The sequence below is a fragment of the Urtica dioica genome, chromosome 3, assembly GCF_054948205.1.
Source record: "Urtica dioica subsp. dioica isolate 48M chromosome 3, U.dioica_male_clone48M_v1_H2, whole genome shotgun sequence".
NCBI classification, from domain to species: Eukaryota; Viridiplantae; Streptophyta; class Magnoliopsida; order Rosales; family Urticaceae; genus Urtica; species Urtica dioica.
Window position 1 is genome coordinate 50134442 of NC_142758.1, and position 25965 is coordinate 50160406.

The 25965-nt window shown below is 31.5% G+C and overlaps 3 protein-coding genes across 3 annotated transcripts; all 3 read left to right on the forward strand.

Annotated features, from left to right (window-relative positions):
- The first annotated feature begins 5153 nt into the window (after positions 1 to 5153).
- Positions 5154 to 7733, forward strand: LOC149403583 (putative WRKY transcription factor 75). Its single transcript, XM_089609620.1, has 2 exons — positions 5154 to 5668; positions 7434 to 7733. The coding sequence occupies exons 1-2, from the start codon at positions 5283 to 5285 to the stop codon at positions 7609 to 7611; spliced, it is 564 nt and encodes a 187-aa protein (XP_089465746.1). The 5' UTR covers positions 5154 to 5282; the 3' UTR covers positions 7612 to 7733.
- Positions 7734 to 10917: 3184 nt separating this feature from the next.
- On the forward strand, positions 10918 to 15745 carry LOC149403584 (uncharacterized). The gene is made up of 13 exons (XM_089608736.1): positions 10918 to 11168; positions 11595 to 11659; positions 11961 to 12047; positions 12183 to 12261; positions 12719 to 12783; positions 13237 to 13338; positions 13478 to 13567; positions 13663 to 13737; positions 13849 to 13881; positions 14001 to 14078; positions 14317 to 14376; positions 15068 to 15127; positions 15222 to 15745. The coding sequence occupies exons 1-13, from the start codon at positions 11126 to 11128 to the stop codon at positions 15417 to 15419; spliced, it is 1035 nt and encodes a 344-aa protein (XP_089464862.1). The 5' UTR covers positions 10918 to 11125; the 3' UTR covers positions 15420 to 15745.
- Positions 15746 to 17429: 1684 nt separating this feature from the next.
- Positions 17430 to 21954, forward strand: EMB2813 (DNA primase, large subunit family). Its single transcript, XM_089610129.1, has 19 exons — positions 17430 to 17612; positions 18005 to 18066; positions 18140 to 18243; positions 18335 to 18416; positions 18511 to 18570; positions 18669 to 18726; positions 18988 to 19007; positions 19230 to 19313; positions 19404 to 19468; positions 19642 to 19690; positions 19776 to 19823; positions 19915 to 20004; positions 20124 to 20183; positions 20424 to 20483; positions 20674 to 20748; positions 20881 to 20966; positions 21294 to 21387; positions 21470 to 21577; positions 21677 to 21954. The coding sequence occupies exons 1-19, from the start codon at positions 17474 to 17476 to the stop codon at positions 21692 to 21694; spliced, it is 1362 nt and encodes a 453-aa protein (XP_089466255.1). The 5' UTR covers positions 17430 to 17473; the 3' UTR covers positions 21695 to 21954.
- Positions 21955 to 25965: the final 4011 nt, after the last annotated feature.

The window sequence follows — 25965 nt, forward strand, 5'->3', positions numbered from 1 at the left end:
TCAATGGACATAAATTACACGCTTAATTTGAACATTGACTTGTTGACCATGACCATGTAGATCGTATACATCGTAGGCCTCAAATAGATAAAATATTATTAAAACAAAATTGAATAATGTAACCTATATGTATAGTTAAGAGCTTAAAATATGGTTTTGAGAGGATGAAGATGACTTAAGTTACGGAATGTTGTTTCAAAATATATATTTAATATATTATAAACCTTGATATATTTCCGATATTATTAATGTTATGTAGGTAGGTAGCTATTTCAAAAAGTGTATATATATATATATATATATGTATGTATATATATATATATATATATATATATATATATAACGCGCTAATTAAAATGAAAATGAAGAAAAAAAATATGATCGAGCACAAATATTCTGACAGAGAAAGAAGCAAATTTGAATCCTGTCTTGTCGTTGTGCAATGCAACTATATTCCACACATTGTAGAAAATGCGTAATATCGCTGGGAAATTTAGAATTCGTCAAACTTAATTAATCATAACCCGACGAAGAAAGGCAGCTCTATTCACATGCATTCACATTGTAATTTGTAACCCCAAAGATGGAAACTTAATATCTCGCAAAACGTGAATATCATGCCATTAAATTCAATTGCAATGAAGTCTTGATATGATCGTCGTAACTAATTAAGAACATGCAACACTAGTGAACCATGCATGCATGTGTGTGCATATATAGCCTCTACATTACATTATGCATGTACTACGTAAGTTTACATATATATATATATATATAGAATATCATTAATTACCCATATTTAAAAAAAAAAGTTAGTTATCCATATTTTTCAGAGTGATATATTCTTTCACTTGTCATATTTTTTTTAGGGTTATTAAGTTATATAGTCACACGGTTATAGTTAATTGAGATATAGATCACATTTCGTTAATTTCTTATAAATAGTCAAGTTAACTTATTAACATATTAATAAAAGACTTATTTAATCCAGTCAAACATGTAAAAAAGGTAGTTAATAGGCTGCCACGTATACAAGTTGGCTATTTACAAAGTATTTACTAAAAAGTGACTAATTTATTACAATTCTTATAGTTTAGGTGGTTTATGTAGCCAATTTTTTTGTTTTTTTATCATATATTTTTCTTGTAGTACCTTAATAACATATCATATTATATAGTATATACATTTCTATATTTTTTTTATTATAATTGTTGTGTGTTGAAACTTGAAAGTTGGATACGCAATACTCAATAGAAGTACAAAAATCGTACTGCATTACGTGCGTGAGCTTGTGACTTATTCCTTTTTTAAAATTTCTTTTACATATTAGAAAAAAAAAAAATATATATATATATATATTGTAGCCAGCTATTATAAAGAAGATCACCAACTAATTTTTCAAACTATCTCTCAATTATATTCCTCGATTGGTTGAAATTTCAACTGTTATACCAACCCAAACCCAAGGTTTTGATTTGAGACTTGAGAGATATCTAAGTTCTTGACATGACCAAATCAATAGAGTAAATAATTGTTCAATTATCTTCCTAAACTTTTGACAATTAAATGCTACTCTTTATATCATAATTATTGTAAAAATTTAACTTTCAATCACGATCACTAATTTATTTTGGATATTAAATGCTTTTAAAAACATGACTTTTTTTTTATAACCTAGGAGTTAGCTATTAGTTATTTATATTATTCAACATTTGTTTCTTGAAATTTTGAGCCATTCATTTCTTTGGTATATTGTTCTTCTCTATCATGCTTCATCTTAGCACCAACAATCTGGTAATTTATCTGATCCGTTCAGTTTTGTTTTCAATTTATCTTATTTTTGTTAATACGACATATGTGTGGAATTTGTGTTTGTCTGCATGGTATACATTGTATTGTAGCCCTGATTAATTCGTTAATTTTGTTTAATGGCTAGAATGGCAATGACCACTATACTAAACTTCCCTTAATTATTTAATGTCATATAGCTTAATCAACTACTTAATAAAGTATCTATTAACAAAAGGGACCATTTGTAATTAATTTTGAGCTATATGAATCAAGAGCAACGACTTTTTTTTTTTGTTTTTTTTTTTTTTTTGTAGTTGTCGTTGCAAACAAAAATTGCTGTTAATTACGATTAATTCTCGATGAATTTTTATAAATTTTGATTAAATGCAATATTATCCTTAGAGTTAAAAAGAAACGGAGGGGATCTTTTTTTTTTTTTTTTTGGGTCCAAATTGACCCAAAACACATAGCCCTAAATTGACCCCTATGACCACACCAAGTTGTTCATAGTTCAAAACTTCAAACCTTATCGTACGATAGAATATATCTATATATATGTATGACAAAAATAGTCATATTTATATCTCAGCATCTTTGAAAATTCCCATCTTCTTGAGAATATTCAAATATCACGTGTTCATTTCTCTCTCTCTCTAGAGAGAGAGAGAGAGAGAGAGAGAGAGAGTTGAGCGGATTATAATGGAAAAAACAAATATATGTTCAGTCTGAACATGCATTCAAATGACCTAACTGATGATGATTAAAAAAGTTGATAGCAAAATAATTTAAAAAAAAAAAATATACGACCATAGAGCTTATAATAAGACCGAAATATGCTAATATTGACAAAAATCACACATTTCAGACGACACTCAAAATAGGCTGTGACCGCTCTATAGTCAAACTGCTTGGACTATAAACAGTTGTTTTACATTGTCCAAATACATTGAACAAGACCAACAAATATATTTTTATATATATATTTAATATCATCATTCGTATCTACAATATAAAAAGATGTCCACCAAGATAACATTGTACAACTTCCCAAGTGACAAAATCTCTAGCTTCTAAGTAAATTTGGCTACATAGTGATCCCGTGAGACTCGATTAATTTCATGTATTAGTGATCATATAGACTAAGTGTTTGTTTGTGATAGCTAGTTTGGTGTAGTAATAATTCCACGCTTTAATTTTAAAATAAAAGTACAATATCTCCATTGACAATAAATGCCTAAAAAAACAATATGTTTAAAAATTGAACTTGGCAGCGCTGACAATAGAAACCCCTTTCGATAATCACCCGCAACTTATACGACCAAGGATTCCTTGGAGCGCCAAAGGCATAAGACGCCAACATGAAAAATAAAAAAGTTACTCAAAAGTTCTTAAGAATGATCGAAATGAGAGACGAAAAATACCCGAACTAGAAAGCATGGGTACCCCATATGATTAAGGGGTACGACATTGGTTAGATTAGAAGCGTCATTTGAAGCCTTGGTGAAAATGAGGGTTTGAGTTTTTGCCGGAGGGAGAGAAAATTAGATAATAAGAGCTTTTATATTTAGAAAGTGCTCCACTTTTTTTTTAATCCACCTTTTTTTGTGAGTAATGTTTATTAGGATTTAATACATATGGAAAAAAAAAACTTAATTATGTATAGAATAATATAGGCCGAAATTAAATAAATAGGTTTTGTTTGATTTATTTTAGGAAAAAATATCAACAGTATTCTCTGTGTTTAATTTAATGCGCGATTTATTCCCTCGATTTTAAGAAATATCAAATATTTATCTCCAGTTTAATATTAATGACACATATCATCGCCTAAAAATATGTTATATCGCAGATGTCACCCTTTTTCGTTTAATTTTTACCAAAAAAAAAATTTTACTTCCCAAAATATTCTTAATGAAATAACTCTTTATTTTTCTATTTTATATATAAATAATTAGATCAAAATTTTACTTTATAAAAAGTTTAGGATTTTTTTTATAAAGAGAGATTTTGATTTTTTTTAATAAAATAGTAAATAAATATTTATTTTATCAAATGCATTTTGGAGAGTGTTTTTTGTTAAAAATAAACGAAAAAAGATGACATTTGTGATATAACATATTTTTAAAAGATATATATATATATATTATTTATATTAAACCGAAATGAATATAAGATATTTTCGGAAACTGAGAGACAAAAATCCCGTATTTCGATTCACATGGAAACCGTAAATATTTTCTATTTATTTTATGACGTAGATGGAGTGGACTAGTGCCAAATGATAAATTCATATTCAATATTTCATGAGCTCATGCTACAGAAAGCAACCAAATAATTTCCAAACACGTGTGTTTGACCGAAGACAATGTATATACATATATGTTATAGTACATATTATGTTACGTACGTGGCGCTAAGTTACTACATGGCAGTTTCATGTCTACTAACTTAGACGAGAACCATATAACTTGAGATATTATTAAATGGACCATATTTTAATTCAATTTATTAGAGCCATAATATTCAAACTCATGAAGAAAAGTATTCCCGCACGAAATCTACAAGTTTGGTCAATACCAAACAACAAAACAAGATTATTATATTTACAGATTTATAATAGTTTTAACAACACGAATAGTACACAGTGCAATGTATTCTTTGTCCAAAAACCATGCATGATCACGAGTATACTATTAGGAAAATCCCCATTGTTAAATTGATCTTATTCTTTAAGGCAATATATATATACACACACACACACACACACACACATACACACATGATTGCACACATATATATATATACACAGGATTGCACACAGAATAAATAATAATGAAAAAATAATTATACTAAATAGGCATCCGAAATTAGTTGATTAGAAAATAATCAAAATTTAAAGTTTTTTTTAATCAAAATAGTCACGATTATAATATTATCTAAAAATTCAAAGTTTAACATTACCTATAAAAATACTAACACACATGTATATCGGTAAATAAATTGACATACCATGACAAAAAATTTATTGATATACTTATTTTATTTATAAACTTTGAGACTTTAATTCTTTTACTAATTTTGGACAAATTTTATTTATTTTGCAAATTTATAAATAAATTTCATCAAAATACTTATATTCAATAATTTATTAACCTATAAGTTTATAATAATATTATAACAAGATGTCATTTATGTTACACGTATCAATATTTAATAGTTGTATACATAGTACGAATATAATATTAATTGTTCTAAAGTTACGTGCCTTTCACGCCTCTATAAAAAAAAAGTGTAGGAGATAAGAATTCCAATAATATTAGCCGTCGGTACTAGTACACTATCAATTTATAGCCGCCCCAAACTAATCTTCAATTATCAAATTCTTTTTCTTCTTCTTCTTCTTCTTCTTCTTTCTCTATCTTTTTTCACATCTACAAACATAAATATAAATTAATATCCTATCAATTTTTCAATTTTTGTGTGTGTGATTTATGGAAAATTATTTACCATATCCTATTTCATCTTCATCTCCGTCTTCTTCGTTGTCTCTCAACACTAGTAATTTGATGAACCAGTTAGGGTTTCATGATCATGATCACAACGATGGAAATGGGTTCATGGGATTAATATCTCAGATGGACCAAAAGGTCCAAGGAAACACTAGTAGTGGCGTTTCTCTCTCTCAGGCCAGTTTGGAGAGCGAAAAAAATTTATTAGGGATTAATGGTAATATTAATACCAAGAAAAATAAGACCGAGAAGAAAGCTAAGAAGCCCAAACACGCGTTTCAGACGAGAAGCCAAGTTGATATACTTGACGATGGTTATAGATGGAGAAAGTACGGACAAAAGGCTGTCAAGAACAACAAATTCCCAAGGTACGTAATTTATTTATTTATTTAATTATTTTTTCTGGTGAATTATTCATTTATTCAATTAGGTCTGTTTGCATGACTTTTTTTGCAGTTGATATTTTCTTGAATTAATTGGAGTTGAACAACTTTTATTTATGACAGCTTGTTCGAACTTTGATCTCCAATAAATTATATTTACTTTGACCACTTAATCATTTTGCAAAATAATTATTTGAAAACTTATTCATTTTTATTTGTTGTTTGATTACTACTATAGATCATATACTTTTTTTTTGTTGGCAGACTAAATAAAATAGAAAATAGACAATATTTTTCAGGCAGGCTTATTAGATATTTTGGGGGTGAAAGTCCAGGGACGAGGAATTAAAATGTTGTTCGATCACTTCTAAGTTCATGACTGTTTGTAATTAATGATCTCATTACTTCGCTAACCATATATAGGGAGACATATATGATCCAATATTCTCATTTGAATCTTAGAATGAGGTAATATATAACTATTATAATTAACTTGCGAAATCTACTTTTTTTTATTATTTTCTTTTAATTTATCTTGTCGCTCAAAACCAGGTGAATAGTATATGAACATGTATTTGTAGGCTTTTCCCAGCAACCTTATAAATTATAATAACCCGTATATGTAAATGAAACATGATAATTAATACGTAGTGTTAAATACGCTTCATATATACAAAAATCACAATTCTTAAGCACTGAACGTTGATTATTGATGTTGTATCTCTTGTATGTTGGTTGGCATGGAAAAAGAGTAAACTTTTATATATCGGTGCGATCAACATACAAGTATATAATCCACATGGGAATATATATGATACAATCAATTTTCAATCCAGATGTACGAAAATTTGTAACTATTTGAAGCTTTACGTACCTTACCTGACACTAATTTCTACGTACTTGGTTAACTATGAAGCAAAAAATGACTTGCAAATTATTACGACGTGTGTGTATATATATCTACACACACACACACACACACACACACACATATATATATATATATATATATATATACAATTTCTACAAGCACGAAGGTATGGTAGTGATTGGCCGGGGATATAGTCCCTCTCTGGAATTATAATTCTTGAATTTTTTTTTTTGCAACTATAATTCTTGAAATTTATATAAAGTAAAAGATATATAAATAAAGCTTATTAGTTTAGTGATACAAAACCCTATTTATTGTACATTATAACTCATTTAAAACTATGTAAAACCTATTTTTATCTCTTTTTCTTTGAAACGATGAATAATTATCACTAATACAATGCGCACACATCTAACAAAATCATTTTACTCCCCCTGAAATAGATTTTTATATTTGTCGATCCGTATATATATGTATATATGTACTGAGTACATTGCTATTAACAAGCAAATTACTATATCACGTAGGGTGTTTCAGTGAAATAGTCAATTGAGACTAATAGATTAGTAAAATAGTAAGTTTATCTGAAATTTACAATATAACTAAAGTTTAAGGACATTCACAAATTCTAGCTGGTGTCAATAAATTTGTTGACCATGTATAAAAATTTATATACATATGTCAAAAACTATATTAACAGTGTCAACATTTACTATTCTATTAATTAAAAAACTTACATCTTTGATGATCTTGCTAAAGTTTACACTTTGTTGACTATAAACAATTAGTTTTGAAAAGTTGTTTTGTATTTTTTTTTTTTTTTTTTTTTCATTTTGTATATATCTAATGGATTTTCAATTCGTTTTGATTTTAATGCAGAAGTTACTATCGATGCACGTACCAAGGGTGTAACGTAAAGAAGCAAGTTCAGAGGTTAACAAAAGACGAAGGAATTGTTGTGACTACTTACGAAGGAGTTCATTCTCATTCCATTGACAAGTCAACCGATAACTTTGAGCATATCTTGACTCAAATGCAAATCTATTCTTCCTTTTAGAATAATCCATCCAATCCATGATTTATACTTAATTTGTACATTAATTACACATTTTGTACTTTAAGTAAACCCAGATACATATGATCTATATGGTATGATTAATAGGTTTTTTTTTTTTTTTTTTTTTTTTTTCTTTAAGTTTTTTAAATAGTTAGCTACTATATATAGTACCTGCCATCTCTTCTTCATTGATGAGTTGGTTATTACTTTTTTAGATTCTTTTGTTATACACAAAAACAATAATACACGTGACATCTTCAGCTTCTTAATATATGTTCCTTTTCCAATAAATCATGTGCCATCTTATGTTGTGTGCCTTGCATTATAAAAACGACACGTTACATTGGTATGTCGTTTTTTTTGCTAGCAACATTGATATGTCGTTTATTTCAAGACTAAAGCATGTCATTTTTTGTAGTTTTGGACAGATTTTGCCCTTTTTTTAAGAGGTGGATTATTATTCCTTATTTTTAGTTTGTCGCCGAATTAATACTTAAATTCAAGATTTAATTGAAGCAAAACATGAAAAGGAGCATAGAAACATATTACTACGAGAAAATGAGGAAGTTAATGTTATTTTATAGTCATGTCATTTTTCTTTGCAATTATTTACCGTTGCAGCGTTTTAAAGCGATTAGATCGTGTTGGGATAAATATACCATAATATTATATATATAAAATTAGGGGCATAGGCATTGAAAATAATATACTAATTGTCCGGGAACGTTAGTAACAATTTTTTTTAAACCTAAATCATCGTTAGTGACTAGTTTAATGACAATGGAAATTATATTGATTAAATGCTCAATAATAAGTCAAGAAAGTCAATAAAATAGCAAATTTGATAACTCACTTCAGCCAAAACGCAACCTAAATTGGAGGTCTAATGTGATTCGGTGGAAAGAAAATTCACTCGTCGATGATAAAAAAAGTACGTAACGGTTTTAGTTGGAAGATCAACCTTTCAAAATTCATAATCCTTTTACTTTCAGTCAACATACTCATCATCAAGTGTTTGATTCACGTTTATGTGAGTATGTGAATTTTTACTATATCACGAAAAACAAACTAAGTCTCTATTATTCACATATAACTAGACCGACAAAAGTTTAAGCACTCACATAAACAAACAAGTTTTTGCTCACAAAACTTATGTAAAAAAAAACTCACAATGCGTAAAAAAGCTAGTAAAGCTAAAACATCTATTTTATATAAGCCAAATCCTATTTACGATGCTACCTAAAAGGCGACGCAAAACAAATGCATAAGAAGCACAAGCCACGATATCTAACGGTTTCAGCAAAAATTTGACGGAATGACTAAATATGTTAAAAAAAAAAGTTTGAATATCGTAAAAATAGATTTTTTAAAGTTTGTAGACTTAGGTGACACACTTGCCATAGTAAAAAGGGCAAACATGTCATTTGTTCTAAAATTAATGAGAGTATTATATTATTTATTTGAATTAATGACATTTTTGGCCCCTCGTCTTTGACCTCTTTAACACCTTGGTCATTGATTAAAAAAACTGGCAATCTTGGCCCATTATGATAATCACTTTTTCACTTTCAGTCCTTCCGTTAGCATTGTTGTTAAAATTGACTGAAAATTCTCACGTGTAAAACAAAAAAAAGGAAATTATCATAATACCCTTACCTATTCTACTTCCTAATTAATATTGTTAATAGATAAATAAATAAATAAATAAATACTTCCTAATTAAATTTCTTATTTTTACAAATTACAACAACAAACAACACAAAAATCAAGCCACGAGAAGAACCCGAGCCGGTGGTGACGGAGCATCCTTCGAGCAGAGCCACCGCCGCCGATATCGCAGCGCCGGTGCACCTCCTGGAGCGTTGGCCACGCGCGGCTTCCCACGACGTCCGTATCTCGTCGATCGCGGTGGTGACGTTGAAACCCAGTCTGGTTACCAATCATTCAGCCAAACCAAAAGAAAAAACCCACGGCCAACAAAAATCATTCAATTTCCTCAATTCGAATTCAAACCTCGAAACCAAGCCATACATATCACAAATCGAGTCCAAAGAACCACTAACATCAATCCAATTCACCACTTGCAACCCGGAATTACAAAACCCCCAAAATCAAACTCATAAACCCTAATCATGAATCACTCCGAGGAAGAGGAATTCTCACCTCGACTCACGGAATTTCTCGGTCCCACAGCTTCCTCATCCTCTTCCCGGTGATTACCCCTTGGTCCGGCGTCGCGGCGGCTCACGGCGGCGTCGTTTCTCCTCAGTTGGCGCGCGCGGTGGTGAAGACTCGGGCGAGAGTGATGGCGCGGCTTACCCGATCGCTCAGGCTCGCCGATTGGGGGTTTCTTCAGTTCGGAGACTGACCTCTCGTTTCGCGAATCTCACCCACGCCGATCTGATTCCCGGCTCTCTGGTCGCGCATCGAAGCTCGGAGGTTCTCCTGAGCCACAGGCTTCTCACGGCTCGAATAGGAGCTCGGTTCGCCCCGGCTCGACTGAACATCCGCGATTCAGAAGCTCGGCAAGGGCTTTTCGTAATGGTGAAGTGAAATCCATGGTAATTTCTTAGTTTTTTTTGTATTTTTATCATCAGTCACGGCAATCCAAGTGCAATGTTTGATGTTTCGGAAAAAAAAAAAGAAAAAAAAAACAGAAAAGAAACAAACTTCTTGTTCTCTGATACAGTTCAGAGCGATGAACAAGCTTAAGAAAGTAGCGCTGAAGGTTAGACTAGAATGATGTTGAAAGAGAGATATTTGACTGTTGACTTAAGTGATGAGAATCGTGACAAGAGTCAAAATGTATAAGCTTTGTGGTCATAGTTCTATTTCGTTTATTTTTCTCCAGGCAATTGCTGAAAACCTTTCGGAAGAGGAAATAATGGGATTGAAGGAAATGTTCAAATCCATGGACACAGATAAAAGCGAAACATATATATAGAAAGAGAAGAAGATATTTGTTTTTATTTTTAGAATTCTTATTTTTATTTATATTTATTTTATTAATTTTAATTGTAATATGATTTATTTTTTAATTTATTATTAAATTACGATTTTGTCCTCATTTAAAAGGCACGTGATGCGCACATGGTCCATTTTTCATCTGTTTTGACGGTTTTTTTAACAGAAGGACTGAGAGTGAAAAAGTGACTATCATAATGGGCCAAGATTGCCAGTTTTTTTAATCAAGGACCAAGGTGTTAAAGAGGTCAAAGACGAGGGGCAAAAAATGTCATTAATTCTATTTATTTTTTTTCTTGTTACATCTTAAATATATTTAATACATTAAAAGTTACGCCGTAGAGAGTAAAATGTTTTTAGTTTCCCATTCCAACTATTTGCGATTGGCTTCAAACTTCAATAGGTTCCGGTGCTGATTTGCCCAGCAGCAATATCGGCGATAAATAATATATATATATATATATATATATATATACACACAGACACACACAAGTTATATCTATCTATCTATATATATATATTGACAGCTTGACTATCGGCGGCCACGGCCATGGCTATCACTCTCGGGAAGCTGACCATTCTCGTCGGTGCAGGTTCGTAAACCTATTTGACTTCTGTATTTTATTCGAGTTGATAAATTGATTGATATTCGTCTAATTCATAGGGTTTTTTTAACCTTGATTACAAAAAAATTAGGGTTTTCGATAAACCCTAGATCGTCGTTGTAAAAGCTCTGGTTCTAATTCGGTAGCTGAGTTGCCGATAGTCTCGATCGCCATTGATGATAGTGATAATGTTAATTGACTGGGCACAATTTACAACAGAGCATAATAAAGTGACTGGAAAATTTGGGCGAAATCAATGTGCAAGTATTTTGCTGAATGAATTTATAGGCTAGTTTCTTTGTATGTGTTATTTATGTCTCTCAGTCTCTATTTGTGTGTATACCTAATTCCAAGGCAATTATTCTCAATAAAGCGTTTTTTTTCTTCATAATTTAATTATACTCTGGAATATAGGTGTTCTCGGATCGGTTCTTGCGAAAGAAGGACGAGCATCGGATCTCCTCTCTGGTGCTTTCAGGGTATAATTTCATGGCTTATATAATAAACATACGAAAATATCAAGATTTTTGGTACCTTGTTCTGTATTTTTTAATTTTATTTTATGGAAAGACTAGGCGATGTTTGGTTATATATTATGAATAGAATAGACTAAGAGATTTCAATGGTGAAAACTAGTCAATGAGATCTAATTCTCTCCGCAGATTACATTGCTTGACTAGGCAGTCCGTAATAACATCTGAAAATATACAACCTTTTGGGTTCGGTTCAAGAATTTTTCTTTCTGATCCAATTTTTTTCTTAATTATGGTTTTATTGCAGATTGCATTCAGGCAACTTAAACAAGACGATAGTGGCAAGTCTGGTTCCTCGACACAGAAGCCTAAAAACGACTTATTGCTGGCTCAGGTTTTCAATTGCCCTCATTTATGTTTTTATTTGAATGGGTATCAGAGATATCAACTCTTATGAGTACTCACATGGCTTGAGAAGCCATTCTGGGAATGTAGATGAATAGAATGTATGAACCTTGATTTTTTGCAGGTCAACAGTCTAAGGCAGGAGCTTCAGATATTGGCATCTTCAAACCGATCAGTCACCATTGTCACTGCAACTCAAGCTGGTACTGATTATATATATATATATATATATATATATATATATATGTTATGATTACTTACTTTCAAAGACAAACCCCTCTTTGTAGAGAAATTGTGGGAGACGATTAATCGCTCGATCGTCTTTTGTTTATCGGTATTAGTTTTGGATTTTAGCTCATATTCTCTGACTGATCTCATCCGAGAGGTGGTCCTGTGCTTTCTAGCATGTATCTTGCTTTGACTTCTCTAAAGCTTTCTTATCCTCTCTTTTTTAAAAATAATAATCTAATTTCCAATCCCAACAGGACATATTTTTGTTAAGATATTTAGTAATTTCAGCTTTTTAGAAGCTGGAAAAAGGTCTGCCTAGTATGGATTAGAAAGATGCTTTCTAAGCTTGATATTTTCTGTGAACTTTTAGAATTCGTATTCAATCAGAGTATATCAAGGTCTCAAGTTACTATTTTTTTTATAATTCAGGTACGGGCAAATATGGAATAATTGTTATTACATTTGTGTTGGGATACGGCTACATTCGGTGGAAGGTATATTTATCTTTAACGTTTCTGTTGATAGGGTTTTATTGTTCTGTTTTTCTTTTCAAGTCTGTTTGGAATTTCAATTCCAAGATTTTCATTATTATTGAACATTGATATTCAAACTATCCTACGGAGTATAACAGGTTTTAAATTATCTGTGGAATACCTTGAACACACCCATGGTAATTTTATTCTAAAGCTCAAAATAGTCCCAAATTGGTTGCACCGCTTCTCTTTTGTCTAGTCGACTTGGTTTAATTAGTTTCATGGTAACTTAAAATGGCATTAGCAGGAAAGTGCCTGTTATATGAGGATATATGATGCAGCACAATTTTTTTTCTAATTAAATTAAATTTTCTAATAAATCTAATTTAATTAGGAGAACATTGTAAAGAGATAAAAAAAAAAAATTATTTTCTTACTTTTTTTGTGCCCCCCCTTTTTTATTTTATTTTACAGGGATGGAAACTACCTGATATGATGTTTGCGACAAGGCGTAGCTTATCTGATGCATGCAATTCTATCTCGAAACAACTTGAGCTTGTTTACTCTTCAATTGCGGTTCGTCTTAATTCTCTTCTTTCAACAGATTCGCTCCAATTTATTATGATTATTTAGTTTTTTTTTTCATAATAGAACTGCATAATTATCGTTTTGTAAGCTAGGTCTGACTCGGCGGTGTTTTTCTCTGTTTTCCCAGGTTACCAAGAGAAAGTTGTCTTCACAAATTGACGGGATCGATCAAACCTTGACGGAAGCTCTTGAAATCACCTCAAGTACGCGGCAAGAGGTAAATCTTGGTGTAAAAGCTCATATTTGTCCCCCTCCTTTTTATTTATTTATTTTTTCCTGCATGGTTATTTAGACATTTTATTTTGCTGTTAGGTTTCCGAGCTACGTGGAAGAGCAGATGATATCTGTTTAGATGTTAGAGAAGTTCACGAGACGCTCCAGACTATAGTGAGTCATTATTTTCAATCTCTACTAAAGTTTTTCTTTTTTTGTATAGTTTATTTATGGATGTGAAGTTCAAGACTGACTCCTTTTTCCCTGACGTGGTGATACACACAGGAATCTAGAATTATGAGCATAGAAGGCAGACAGGTATATATAGTGTGTCTTCGATATCTTTGTGTTTTTTTTTTTTAATAAATCTCTGAAGAATTATTTCTCTTTTCCAAAGCCTGTTGCTTAATTTTTTGTATTATAATTTATGTGTGTAGGAAATTACAACTAAAGGAATAATGCGACTGTGTGATGTAGCCCGGAATTTAGAAAGTGAACAGATTAATCAAAGCCCGGTAAGCTTTTATTTTTGAAACTGGCTTGTGTGGCATTTTTACTCTCTTATTTGTTTTCTTAAAAAAAAAAAAAAAATTCTGATGGCATTTTGGGTGGTTTAATATGTTGAAACACACACAAACATTGAACGTATCATTTACCAATTGTTAGGAGTGAACCACAGTTTCGCATTCAAGTACTTCCAGTTCATAAAAAAAACTAATTATTTGTCAATTTTTTTTTCCCCGAAACGCACAGGCATTGCCATCAAGCTCCTCAAGACCAGCTATTGAACTACTGCCAAGTTCACCTTCTGTGGTAAGTCCATGAGTAACAGAATCCCTATTTATTCTTAAACTTCCAGCTTAGTGAATAAGTTCGAGCTTCATTCTTGGCACTTGAAACTGGTTTACATGCATTTCCTCTTGCACTTTTTGTGGGTCATATGTAGAGATAGGAATTCGGTTAACCATTACCTTAATTTTCAGTTAAGGTCAACCTTTACCCAAATTTTTTTGGTTGACTGGTTTTATTTTTATTTATAAAACCAAAATAACTTAAAAAGTCTAATTTATACTAGAAAAAAATTATGCAAAATAGCAAAGGTTTAAAGTAATCTTGCAAAATAGTCATGATTATCAGTTTTTAAGCAAAATAATCTGAAACTTTTTTGACATTGTTTCTAACCTTTTTTTTTTATTTTTTTTTATTTTTTTTTATAATGTATACAGGGTATTTACCACTGAATATAAGTTGACAAACAGAAGTAAAATTTTTATTGCCACTTGATTTCTTTTTAACATTTTTGTAAAATTTGGCCATTTAACCATTTTCTGACAAACCCTGCTTAATCGAATTGGATTTAGCTAAAAGACCTTCTAAATTATCACTAAATTTTTTTCTCGATTTTTTTTACACCGACAAAAGCAAGCGAGTCCTATGACAAATGCTTTTGCACGTGTACTTTTTCTTACTATTCGAACTACAAACTCTATATGTTCTATTGCAGCCTGGGATTGCTCTACTTTCGGAACCAGAGTCTCCATCTTATTCCAATGGATCACGCACGGTTCGAACAAACAAATACGAGACAATATTTTTCATATATATATGCTATTTGCAGGACAGAACTTAACAACCACTAGAAATTATTTGTATTTCAGGAAGGTAATGGGATTTCGAAAGTGCTTGGCGCTTCAGACAACAATGGAGTTCCTAATGGGAACGGTGCTTCGGAAGAGCCGGGAAATGTAACACCGAGCTCTGGTATATTTGGAATGAGATTCCCTGGCTATAGAGGGCCTATTTTTTCGAGAACACTTAGCGCAAGCGCGGCAAATATACTCGACCAAACACGATAGACCACCAGTCAAAGACTCTGATGACGGTCGTCTGTTTATACGTAGCAATAAATAAATATCGCTCTACATGGCTCTTATTTTATTTTATTTTTCGTGGGAGAGTATGGAGATTGATTCTCGGACACTCCCGAAATGTAGGAAAATTTTTTTCCGAGCCAAATTGATGGGCACAATTGGGGGTGCTAAATTTTTGTAGATTGGGTAGGATTTATCTCTCAAAAATCAATTTTATTTTGTCATTAGCATTTATTACTATTTTCCTTTGTCACCCTGTAAGAACCAAGGATTATATGAGGTTCTTCTGATATATCGGTTACTAACTACTATATTGATTGGTATCGTATAAAAATTTCAATACCGAATATTTTACTGATATACCGCTTATCAAATAGTATCTTATAACAAGATATAATTAAAAAAAATATAATATCCAATTAATGAATTGGTTCTCATATGCTATATAGTTAAGGTCAAGACTGAACTCAAAGAACACTTATCATAAAATAGTTTTCAAATGCTACAAATTTAAATTTAAGAGGACAACATGTTTTAATAAGAACCATGTATTATAATTTTTTACGAATATATATATATATATATATATATATATATATATTATATAAATTTATATGTATATTTACTTGTGTAGTTTGGACAAAATTCTGCTTAATATAATAAAATGACACGTAGTAAGAAATTTTAATATAGCAAAACGCTAATAGAGTAGAGTATGGGTATCTTATGATCTATATTCAAATTTCTATTCATTTTAATCAAATCAAGAATTAAATAACACCACAAAATTAACTTAATAGGTTGGGTTAGATACACAAATAAAGCTTTTATACTATAAACTAACTCTACCACCAACTTTTGAACTTTTATATAAGAAATACCATCTTAATCAATTTATTTCGAAGAACTTCGTATTTATTATTCATTTACTCTTTTAGCCATATTTTGAGTTACGAGTGGGACGTTTTCATCATCACAACTTTCATTGAAACGCCAATTTTGAGTTTGTTTCATCGAGTATGTTCTTATGATTTGTTTGGTGGTAGATGAGTCGAGTTCTTCGATGATTTATAGAACATAAAACCATCAAGGACAATTATCAAAATTTTAGTTAAATCGATAGTTTTATAATTTTGAGAGGTAACTAGTAGATTTGTATGTTTGAAACTCCTATCATATATTGAAATTTGTCTTTTTATAAGTGGAAATTATATATAGTAGCGTTTTTTTTAGCAATGGGTTTCCTACAACATTACGAAAAACAACGGATTTTAAATGGGATTAGTTGTTTTTGTCCTTACTTTGTTTATTTTTCAGTTGCTCTTAGGTTTTTCTCCGGCCATGGCTTACTTTGTCACGCTGATTGTTGTTGTCCAATAAACTTAACGTATATAATATACGACATACAATATAGATATATAATTTAATCAGTAGCATATATATAAATCTCTATCATATATTTTTATCTAATCACATACATACTACATACTATTTATTATATACAGTATACAGATTATGTGATTGTGTATACAATATACTGACAATGATATTATTATATACTGTTAGCGTTAAAATAGAGCGTCGGAGTTACGGCGACATCGGAGACATTGTATAAAATAGATTGATAATATGATTATTGTACAATATTAGTGGCGGTGTGGAGCTCGGTGCGTCATTGCATCGCGTATATCTTGATTTGTATATTGAGCGAGTTGAATAAGGACAGTCCTGAATAAGTAAAATACTTCGTTTTCGTAAAGTTTTAAAAAAAATCCGCTGTTTTCGTAAAGTAGCAACCAAAATCCGCTGTTTTCGTAATTTTCCCTTTTTTTATAACATGCCCAAAATCTCAGCTCAAACAAGTTTGCACCTATGGGCCTAACCGAGGCCCATTAACCGAGTAGCGCTCAATTCTCTTCCCAAAACATCTCCGATCGTTCCCGCCATTTTATTCTATCATCGTCGTCCCATTCATTACCGCGCGAACAAAAAGTAGGGTTTTTCTGAAATCTGAAAAATCGAAAAAAAAATAAAATTCCATGGAGTCCGTTCGATCTAACAGGAAATCTTTTGCAAACGAAGCCGTTTCTCTCTCCACTCTCCCGCTTTACCGTGACGCTCCGACTCTCGAGGTCCGTCTCGAAGATTTCGAGCTTTTTGCCTTGGATCGCCTCAGAGGTAATCTCTCTCACTCTATCTCTCTTCAAGTGTTCTTTTGTGCTCATCGCGTTGTAATTTTTCCTTTCCACTCTGGATCTGTAATTTTTTGGTTGTTTAGGGTAGAGTTGTTGCTCTTGCGCCGAAAACGAATCTCTGATGTTAATTGAGCGAGTTTTGAGTTCATTCTTACCTAGAATTAGTTATTTTGAACCAAGACGCGATGAACTAGCTTGTTTCCCAGACTACTTGATCGATAACTAAGAGTTTTAATTTTCAATTCTTAGCTCATCATTGGTTTAGCCCTTCAGTGAAGGATTTTGGTCTTCGAACCACAGTCTAGGTAGAGGATTTACAATTTTTGCACTGAAGAAAAGACTGTTTAAATCATTGAAATTATTGCTTGTTTTCAGTGCTTAAAGGCATTTCTGATGGATTGTCCAGAGGAAGGAAACCCGAAGAAATGGAAAAATTGGTAAACAAATTGCGTTGAATGAACTTTCTGAAGGTTCTTGAGATTTTTTTAATTTATTCTTTTTTTTTTGCAGGAAGAAAATCTGTGGAATACAAACATGAAACATCAAGACGTTTCTCAGGCTCTCAACAAGGATATTATCTCACATTTTGTTCTCCGCCTTGTATATTGCAGAACGTAAGAGCTTTTTATTCCTTCTGTTTCCTGAATCTATTTTTTGCCGGGGAAAATAATATCTCACTTTTTTAGCTTTATATTTGTATTCAAGCGAGGAGCTGAGGAAATGGTTTCTTTCCACGGAAACCTCTCTCTTCCGTTACCGTTTTCGGCGGGAAAGTCCCGAAGTTCAGGTACGTATTGCAAATTCCATACAGTTCTTCATGGCATATTCTCTTCATCAATCAAATACGCATAATTATACGAATGCGTGTGTGATTTTTTCAGCGATCGTTTATGGCTGAATTTGATCTTCCCTACAAGGGAGTTAGCAGTTCAGAATTTGAGGTGAGGTCCATAATTTTTAAGTGTTTTCCATTTAGTACGAACAAAATTAAGTTGTTTTTTTTTTTTAATAATGCCGTTTTATGTGCTTTACTCTACAGAGTGTAAAAGACAAGTTAGGCCAAGTTGCACGATCCATTGGCCAGGCTTTGCCGACAGGTAGGACTAGATGGCTCGCTGAAGTGTTGCAATTCTTCAAGTTATTGACACCCTTCTTTTTTGTATTCTATTCTTTATGTATGTTTTTTTAAGCAACATGTATGCTTACTAATACATTTTCAAAAGAAGATTACTGATTCTGTTTTTATCTTTTAAATTAGTTTTCTAATTTATTATTATTATTTTTAATTGCTATTATTCATTGCTGTTTCATTACTCGGTTCTCATTCAGTTTCCCTTTTAATGTTTCATCTTTTGCAGATGAGACCATATTCTACAAGGTATATCTATCGCCGTTCTCTAACGCATCATTTTTTGTTTGAGACATTTAAGTCTTCCTTTTGTTAGTTCTTGCCATCAATTTCTTACTAGTTGCTAATTTTCCAATACAAATTTCAACTGGCTACAAAGAAAAAAGAAGTTTAATGTGCCTGGGATTGAGTTGATGATAATTTTTGGTCAATGTTGTTTGCTTTGGCTTCTCATCCTCTCTCCAAATGAAGGTGCCTTTTGAAGAAGTTCCAGAACTGATCGCTGGTCGTCGAGTGTTCATCCATAAGGGTTATGCTTATATCGCTTCCAATCAGGTTACTGTTTTTACTTTCTATGAGCTTGTCTAACACAGTGATGGAAAATCTTATTTATGCTTCCTTTGTATCTTATTCTTCTCCTCTTAGGTGGTATCACTTGTAGCAACGCAGTTTCGGAGTCATCTATCAAAAGCACTCATTTTGACAAACAGGTTATCTTATACTATTCAATTAACTATCTTGTGTATTTTTGTCGTTGCGCCACAATGTTTTCATGTTCTCAGTTGTCTCACCTAACTTCCATTGATGTCTTTTTTTTTTGTTATAAGTATGATTGCTAGAATGTTGACATCGGTATTAAAATTTTAGCATATTTGGCATGCAGAAAGTGGACATCTACAATAAGAGAACAAGAGAAGGATCGGTTGGCACCTGTGAGTATTTGGTTGAAAAACTTGTATGTTGAAAAGTCGATTGTTTGTAGTTGCGAGCGCTTGATATTTTCTTCATGCTATTTAGATCGTAGAAGCATTATGCACAAGCTACTTGGGTCCTGACTACTCTCAGGTATGTCACTATAGCAAACTAATACTCTGATGATAAATAAGTAACAGTATTAATGGTGATCAGTGTTCCATTCGGTTCTATACTTCTGCAGCCTAAAGGGTTTTCGGAGATTTCATTGAATGACCTTGATGAATTAGCCAAGAGTTCATTTCCTCTCTGTATGCGACACTTATTTGATAAGGTAACAAATCGAAAGAGAAATCAAACCCATATATCTCGTGCAGTCTATGATATTTTCATGTTCATTCTCTATGGTACTACTCTTTACTAGTAGATTAATTGCACACCCTTTTCATGCAGTTGAGAGAAGATCATCATTTGAAGCACGGAGGGCGATTGCAACTTGGTCTCTTCCTCAAGGTAGTCTCATTATCTGATCTAATTATGGCGCTTGTGTTATGTACTTTCTTACTGGTGTCTCTAACCATGGTTGCAAATTGGTACTTTTGGCTCTGGAAAATTTGATTTTACGAGTACTTACTCTTTCAAGGCAATAAATATAAATGAATTGTCTATGGCATTTTGAACTTGTTTATTTATTTAGTCCTTTCTCGAGTCTACATATTTACATCGAGTATATTTTTAATTGTTTTTGCACAGAGTGTTGGGTTAAAGCTAGATGACGCGCTTGCATTTTGGAGAGCTGAGTTTTCGCAAAAGGTGAGTGATGGTACTGAAGAAGCACTTTCTGTATATGGTCTAGCTTATTGATGTCTCCTTCCCCTTTACTTAGATTGTTAAAGTATATATTTCCTTTTTATAATTTATTGCAACTTCTAACATTAGTCTTATCGGTCATTCTAAGTTCTAACAACAAAGAAATACGATTCAATCTGATCTCTCTATGCAGGTTGGTGCTGAGAGGTTCGATAAAGAATATGCATATGGCATACGCCATAACTATGGAAAAGAAGGGAAGAGAACGGTAAGACTTAGCTCGTCTTTTTTAAAGGGCAAAGCACAAGTTTTAGCACGTCGATTTTTTTAAGGCATAGCACAAGTTTTCTGAAATTTTGTGATTTGAGTTTGAAAGTGTTTATTGTAATGGAAATTGTAGGATTACACACCTTATTCCTGTCATAAGATTATATCTTCGACTCCCGCTGTCGGAGATCACCATGGGTGCCCTTATCGTCATTTCAGGTTATTTCTGTTACTCAATCTGATTATTTGATGTTTCGGTTCTATTTTTTTTTATTTAATTTATTTCTAAGGTTTCGATCTAAAAATATTGATGACACATGTCATGAACATCTATAAGATTTTTCGTCTTCTGATCTTCGAGTCGTTTTCATAGCCCGCATATGAGAACGGGAACCAAATGCTTTAGCTTTTCTTTTCTGTACTTGTCTACGAACTACCAACACTTTTGGATAGACATTTTTATTCTTTGCTTAATCCACCTGATTTGTTCAGATTCGAGTCTCTTTTGTTTCATACTAAACATTTATCCATATTTCTCTGTAACAGTGAAGAAAATCTGAGAGCTGCTCTTAGTAAAATGGGAGTTAACAGCAGATCAATGGAAGACGTTATGGACAAAGTGCAAAACAGACATTATCAGGTCATTATCAAACTACCTTTGCTCATTCAATACTGCTTCCGAATTGTTATTTAATTTCGTGATTGGATTGACTCGAATATAGTTGGCTTGCACATTGACGTTTGAGGCTGTTCATGGGTCGTCCTGTGATTCCGGGATTAACCATCCGAATCAATATTTTAGTGACAGCCAAAAAATACTCCAGCAAAAGGTATAGAGACCCCTGAATCGCTTGACCCACATTCAAAATTGGTTCCACTTTCACGTGTAGTAACCAGAGTACTCTTTTTTTTTTTTTTTTTTTTGGCAGAGCCAATCAAGTGTCTAAAATAGACCCAAAAAAAAAAATTCAGAGCCGGGGTGAGAATTCAATACACACAGCGCTATGGGACCCACTTTGTAGGTGTGTGCACATTTCTTTTCACACTTGTCGTCTTTATGTTTTTGGGGGGTTTTGGCTCTCTCTCTCTATAGAGCCAGATTGGTTATTGAGCCAGTTGTGGGAGGTTTAAAATATACAATATGAAATCTTTATACCCTTCTCTTTATGTATTTATTTTTATATTTATATATATTATTATATATATACACACACTCTTATTTTACTTTCTCTTAATGGTTGTACACCATCATCTTTTCACTATGCATGTCTGATATGAGCTTCTTTTTTTTGTTTTCCTTTTTTCTAATTAACTTTAAGTTTATTCCTTATCATCTGCTACTTGGTATCAATCGCTTTTGCCTAAATTATACTAAATGAGCATTTCTACTTTAGGAAGAGAATGAGTGTTTAGAGCCTTTACTTTACATTTATTATATGCATTTTTATGCAAAAGCATCTTAGTGTAATGGTTCATTCATATATTTGATTAAACTGCTGGTTTTTTTTTTGTTTTTTTATTTTTATTTTTATTTTTATTTTTTGGTGTGTCTGGTGTGTGTGTGTAAAGCTCAGTTTGTAGTTGAAATGGGTCCTCACAAATAATGAAAGTTGAAGTTCTGTTTTGTTTGGAAAATACGCTTTTACGGTATCTATATAATTGAGGAAATAAAATGTTTTTACATTAGAGAACAGGGCTGTCAGTGAAATTAAGATCTTAATTGTCATCATCAGTATTTTTTTTTTTGTTCCACAATACATTCATTCAGTTATGTGCAGGTAACTTACCGGCTATGCTGAGTGAACGGCATAATTATATATGAATATAGTAAGTACATAGGATTTCTAAAAAAAATGTACATGCCATAGATTTTTTTATGTTCAGATCCAGGAAACTAGGAATCCAATAGTTGTTTTTTTTTTTTTTTTTTTTTTTGCAGGAATATAAATGGCAAGGTTAATGACTGGTTTTTTAAAAAATTAAAATCTATTCCTTGGACTAATTTTGTTCCTTTTTCTTAAAAAAGCACTAATGTAGTAGTCTGAAAAGGGTTAAACATATGCGTGGAATATTCTATTAAAAGAAGGCGAAATGAAATGTGGCGTTATAATGTCCATGCAATAAAGGTGGGTCGTTTTAATAATTCTATGAACCAAAGATGTGGCTGTTATGAAGAAGCAATAACTTCACTGAATGGGCCAAACTCATATATAAATACATATAGGTTTATACTTCCCACTCGTATGGGACCATCTGCTTTCTGTAGGAAGCTGTATAATCGATGTATATATACGTTATACTATACATGTATATATTATAGTGAAAGTAATTACAGTCTTTTTTGTTTGAGAAAGAAACGTGTAGTGAATAGGACGTTCACTTGGAAAGGTCCTCTCTCTCTCTCTATATATATATATATATATATAATTTTTTTGTAATAAAACTTTCTAAAATTTTACAAATTTATGCACGTGCTTTTTTGAGCGAATGTTTTTGCACAAATAATTCATTCTTATTATAGAAAGAATCAAAGAAATGGATGAATGTAAATGAAGGAGAGGTCTCCAAAAAGATTATCATACAGATAAAAGCAAAGAAGGGTTTCGAATAAAATTATGAATATGTCAACTTTATTGATGTGTTTTTCTGGATAGTCCTTCTCCACCATGTTTCCATTTTATTGCTTTGATGTCATTATTGATAGTTTAACGGAAACAGATAAGGGTTATGGATAGGCTCGTTTATATAATAAAAAGGGTGCTTTAGCTAATTAGCTTTTTTTTCTTTTTAAAATTTAAAATTGTGAAATAGCAACCGTTTTAATAATATTTGGTAATTAGTCAATTCTTGATGTAATAAAACAAAATTGCTCCTTTTTTTTTTCCTCTTCATTCATTACAAAAATAAATTAAATGAAAACAATTTATCTATACCTCTCCCTCTCTCTTCGTCACATTTAAACCATAGCGGAAGTTAAAAACAACAATATTGCAATTAGTAGTCAGTAATAATTGTTAATATGTTTTTGAAACTAGAAACAACAATATTGTCGATTATTAATTGCGGTTTTACTTTTTTTTATCTCTATCTGTGACTAAAAATGCGACGGAAATGAGAGAGATAGACAAAGAAAGAGATGATTGAAATTCTAATAATTAGAAATTTTGAATAATAAATTGAATTTTTTTAATTTTGAAAATAAATGCTAATTAATAATGGTATAAATCATGTGTCACTTCAATTTGTTGATTATTTGTTTAATATTTTTTAAACTTTGACTATAATTAAATTAACATGTTTAAAATGGTCTAATCGGTGATAAAACCCTAATAAAAAACTGAATATACATCTTCGAGGAGGAAATAAAAAAATCTTATATACCAAACTCCCATAAGAAAACATTGGAAAATACAATGATGGAGAGAGAAAAACTTCATATCACCCAATATTATACTTTGTAATTGACCAGTCTTTTGCACGCTCATGAAACGAAGCTTTTAAACTGTTATCTTCCTTTTTCTTCTTTTAACTTTTTTGTCATTTTCTTGCAGTGTTGTAGAGATACTTCTTGCATAGCAGTATATATCAATGGCAGTATGCTTGGGGTCCAAAATAATTTAGATGAGATTCGATAAAATCATGCTTTAATAAGATAAATATCATCCTCATAGATTGTTTCTTTGCCATCCATTTTCTTATTTTATCTGTGGAGTTAAATATCTTTTTTTTACCATGGCTTCTGGATAGCACCAGCCTGAAGATTGAATGCCGTTGATAGTGACAAGACCGGAGAGATAAAGTTAGAAATATTTGATTGCTTCTATTCTATTGAATTGATAATTGATTCCATTACTATCAGCGAAAGAAAGATCGCATCGTTTTCACATTAATATCCAAACTTCTCATTTTTTAGTACTAACAAACTTGTTCTTCTTCTCTTCTTAAAAAAAAATAAAAAATAAAAAACAAAAAATATGTGCGCGTAAAAAAAAACTCATTTATTTATGACCGGCCTAAAAGTTGGGCATTAATTAATTTTCAAATTTAAGACCATTTGCGTTAAGTTGGTTTTTTGGCTTGAACATATGCGACAAGTAATGTAATTAACACTTCTTTCGTAGCATGTTTTTAGTGTTATCCCAAATCTAAGCCCTACGTAGATGATAGCCAAATTAAGAGCGAGATATCTACTTAATAGAGAAGAGAAAAATTGCCTAATTAAGTCTTTAGAAGGAACTACTAAGACAGTCATATGTCTTCATGCTAATTATTTCTCTCTCTCTCTCCGCCTATTAACCATTGGTAAGAAATTAAATCTAGGTATGGTTGACTTAGTCTTTAAAGTGATATATATATATATATATATATATTTTTTTTTTTTATAAAAAAGTGATATATATATAATATATATAAATAATATATGGATTTAGAAATGTTATTATTTTTCCTCTCACACAGCTCAGAGTCTAAGAAAGACCTTCAAGGAATGTGAAACACAAGAAAATCCCATAGCTCATTTTTTTTACTTTCCTTTTGTACTTTTCCTCTCTCCATCTCTCTCTCTCATAAAAAAGTTTAAAAGTCCCTCCTAACACCCTGTCCCTTTCTTTGCCATTCGTTTATTTTTCTTTTTCTCAATTAAATAATCTTTTTCTCTTCTTCATAGACTCATCGTTCTACTTTTGCACACTACTTCTCTCATCAGTCATTACAAGGCCTACAAGGCTAAGAATAAAGATAGGTAGGTATAGGTGTATTAGGTTTAGCCATAGGGAAGAAGATTAAAAGATAACTCACATTATCCATCATCAAACGTTTTTCTTCTTTCTTCTTCTCACTCTCTCACCAATTCCCATACACAAATCCGAAAAATAAAGGGGCCGTTTAGTTTAGTTTTCTAAACTCGTTTTCTGTTTTTAAATTCTGTTTTCTAATTCTAATTTTTAAATTTAAAAAACAGATTTAGAATTACGTTTCAGAATATTTTAAATGTTGTTTGGTTATGTTTTCCATTCAATTGTATAGAGATAAAATAGAAAATAATTTTTCATTGTTTTCTGTTTTCTAAACAAATTTCAAAGAAAACAGAAACATGATTCTAAATCTGTTTTCTGAATTTATAACCAAACAGTTTTTCTAAAACTGTTTTATAGAATTTAGAATCAGAAAACAGAAAACAGGAATAGAAAATATAACCAAACGGGGCCAAAAAGTACAC

Coding starts and splice junctions, on each gene's coding strand:
- LOC149403583 (XM_089609620.1), top strand. CDS start 5,283: ATGGAAAATTATTTACCATATCCTATTTCATCTTCATCTCCGTCTTCT. Junction 5,669..7,433: donor AAGAACAACAAATTCCCAAG/GTACGTAATTTA, acceptor ATTTTAATGCAG/AAGTTACTATCGATGCACGT.
- LOC149403584 (XM_089608736.1), top strand. CDS start 11,126: ATGGCTATCACTCTCGGGAAGCTGACCATTCTCGTCGGTGCAG. Junction 11,660..11,960: donor TCCTCTCTGGTGCTTTCAGG/GTATAATTTCAT, acceptor GTTTTATTGCAG/ATTGCATTCAGGCAACTTAA. Junction 14,377..15,067: donor TGCCAAGTTCACCTTCTGTG/GTAAGTCCATGA, acceptor GTTCTATTGCAG/CCTGGGATTGCTCTACTTTC.
- EMB2813 (XM_089610129.1), top strand. CDS start 17,474: ATGGAGTCCGTTCGATCTAACAGGAAATCTTTTGCAAACGAAGCCGTT. Junction 17,613..18,004: donor TGCCTTGGATCGCCTCAGAG/GTAATCTCTCTC, acceptor GCTTGTTTTCAG/TGCTTAAAGGCATTTCTGAT. Junction 18,417..18,510: donor GGGAAAGTCCCGAAGTTCAG/GTACGTATTGCA, acceptor TGATTTTTTCAG/CGATCGTTTATGGCTGAATT.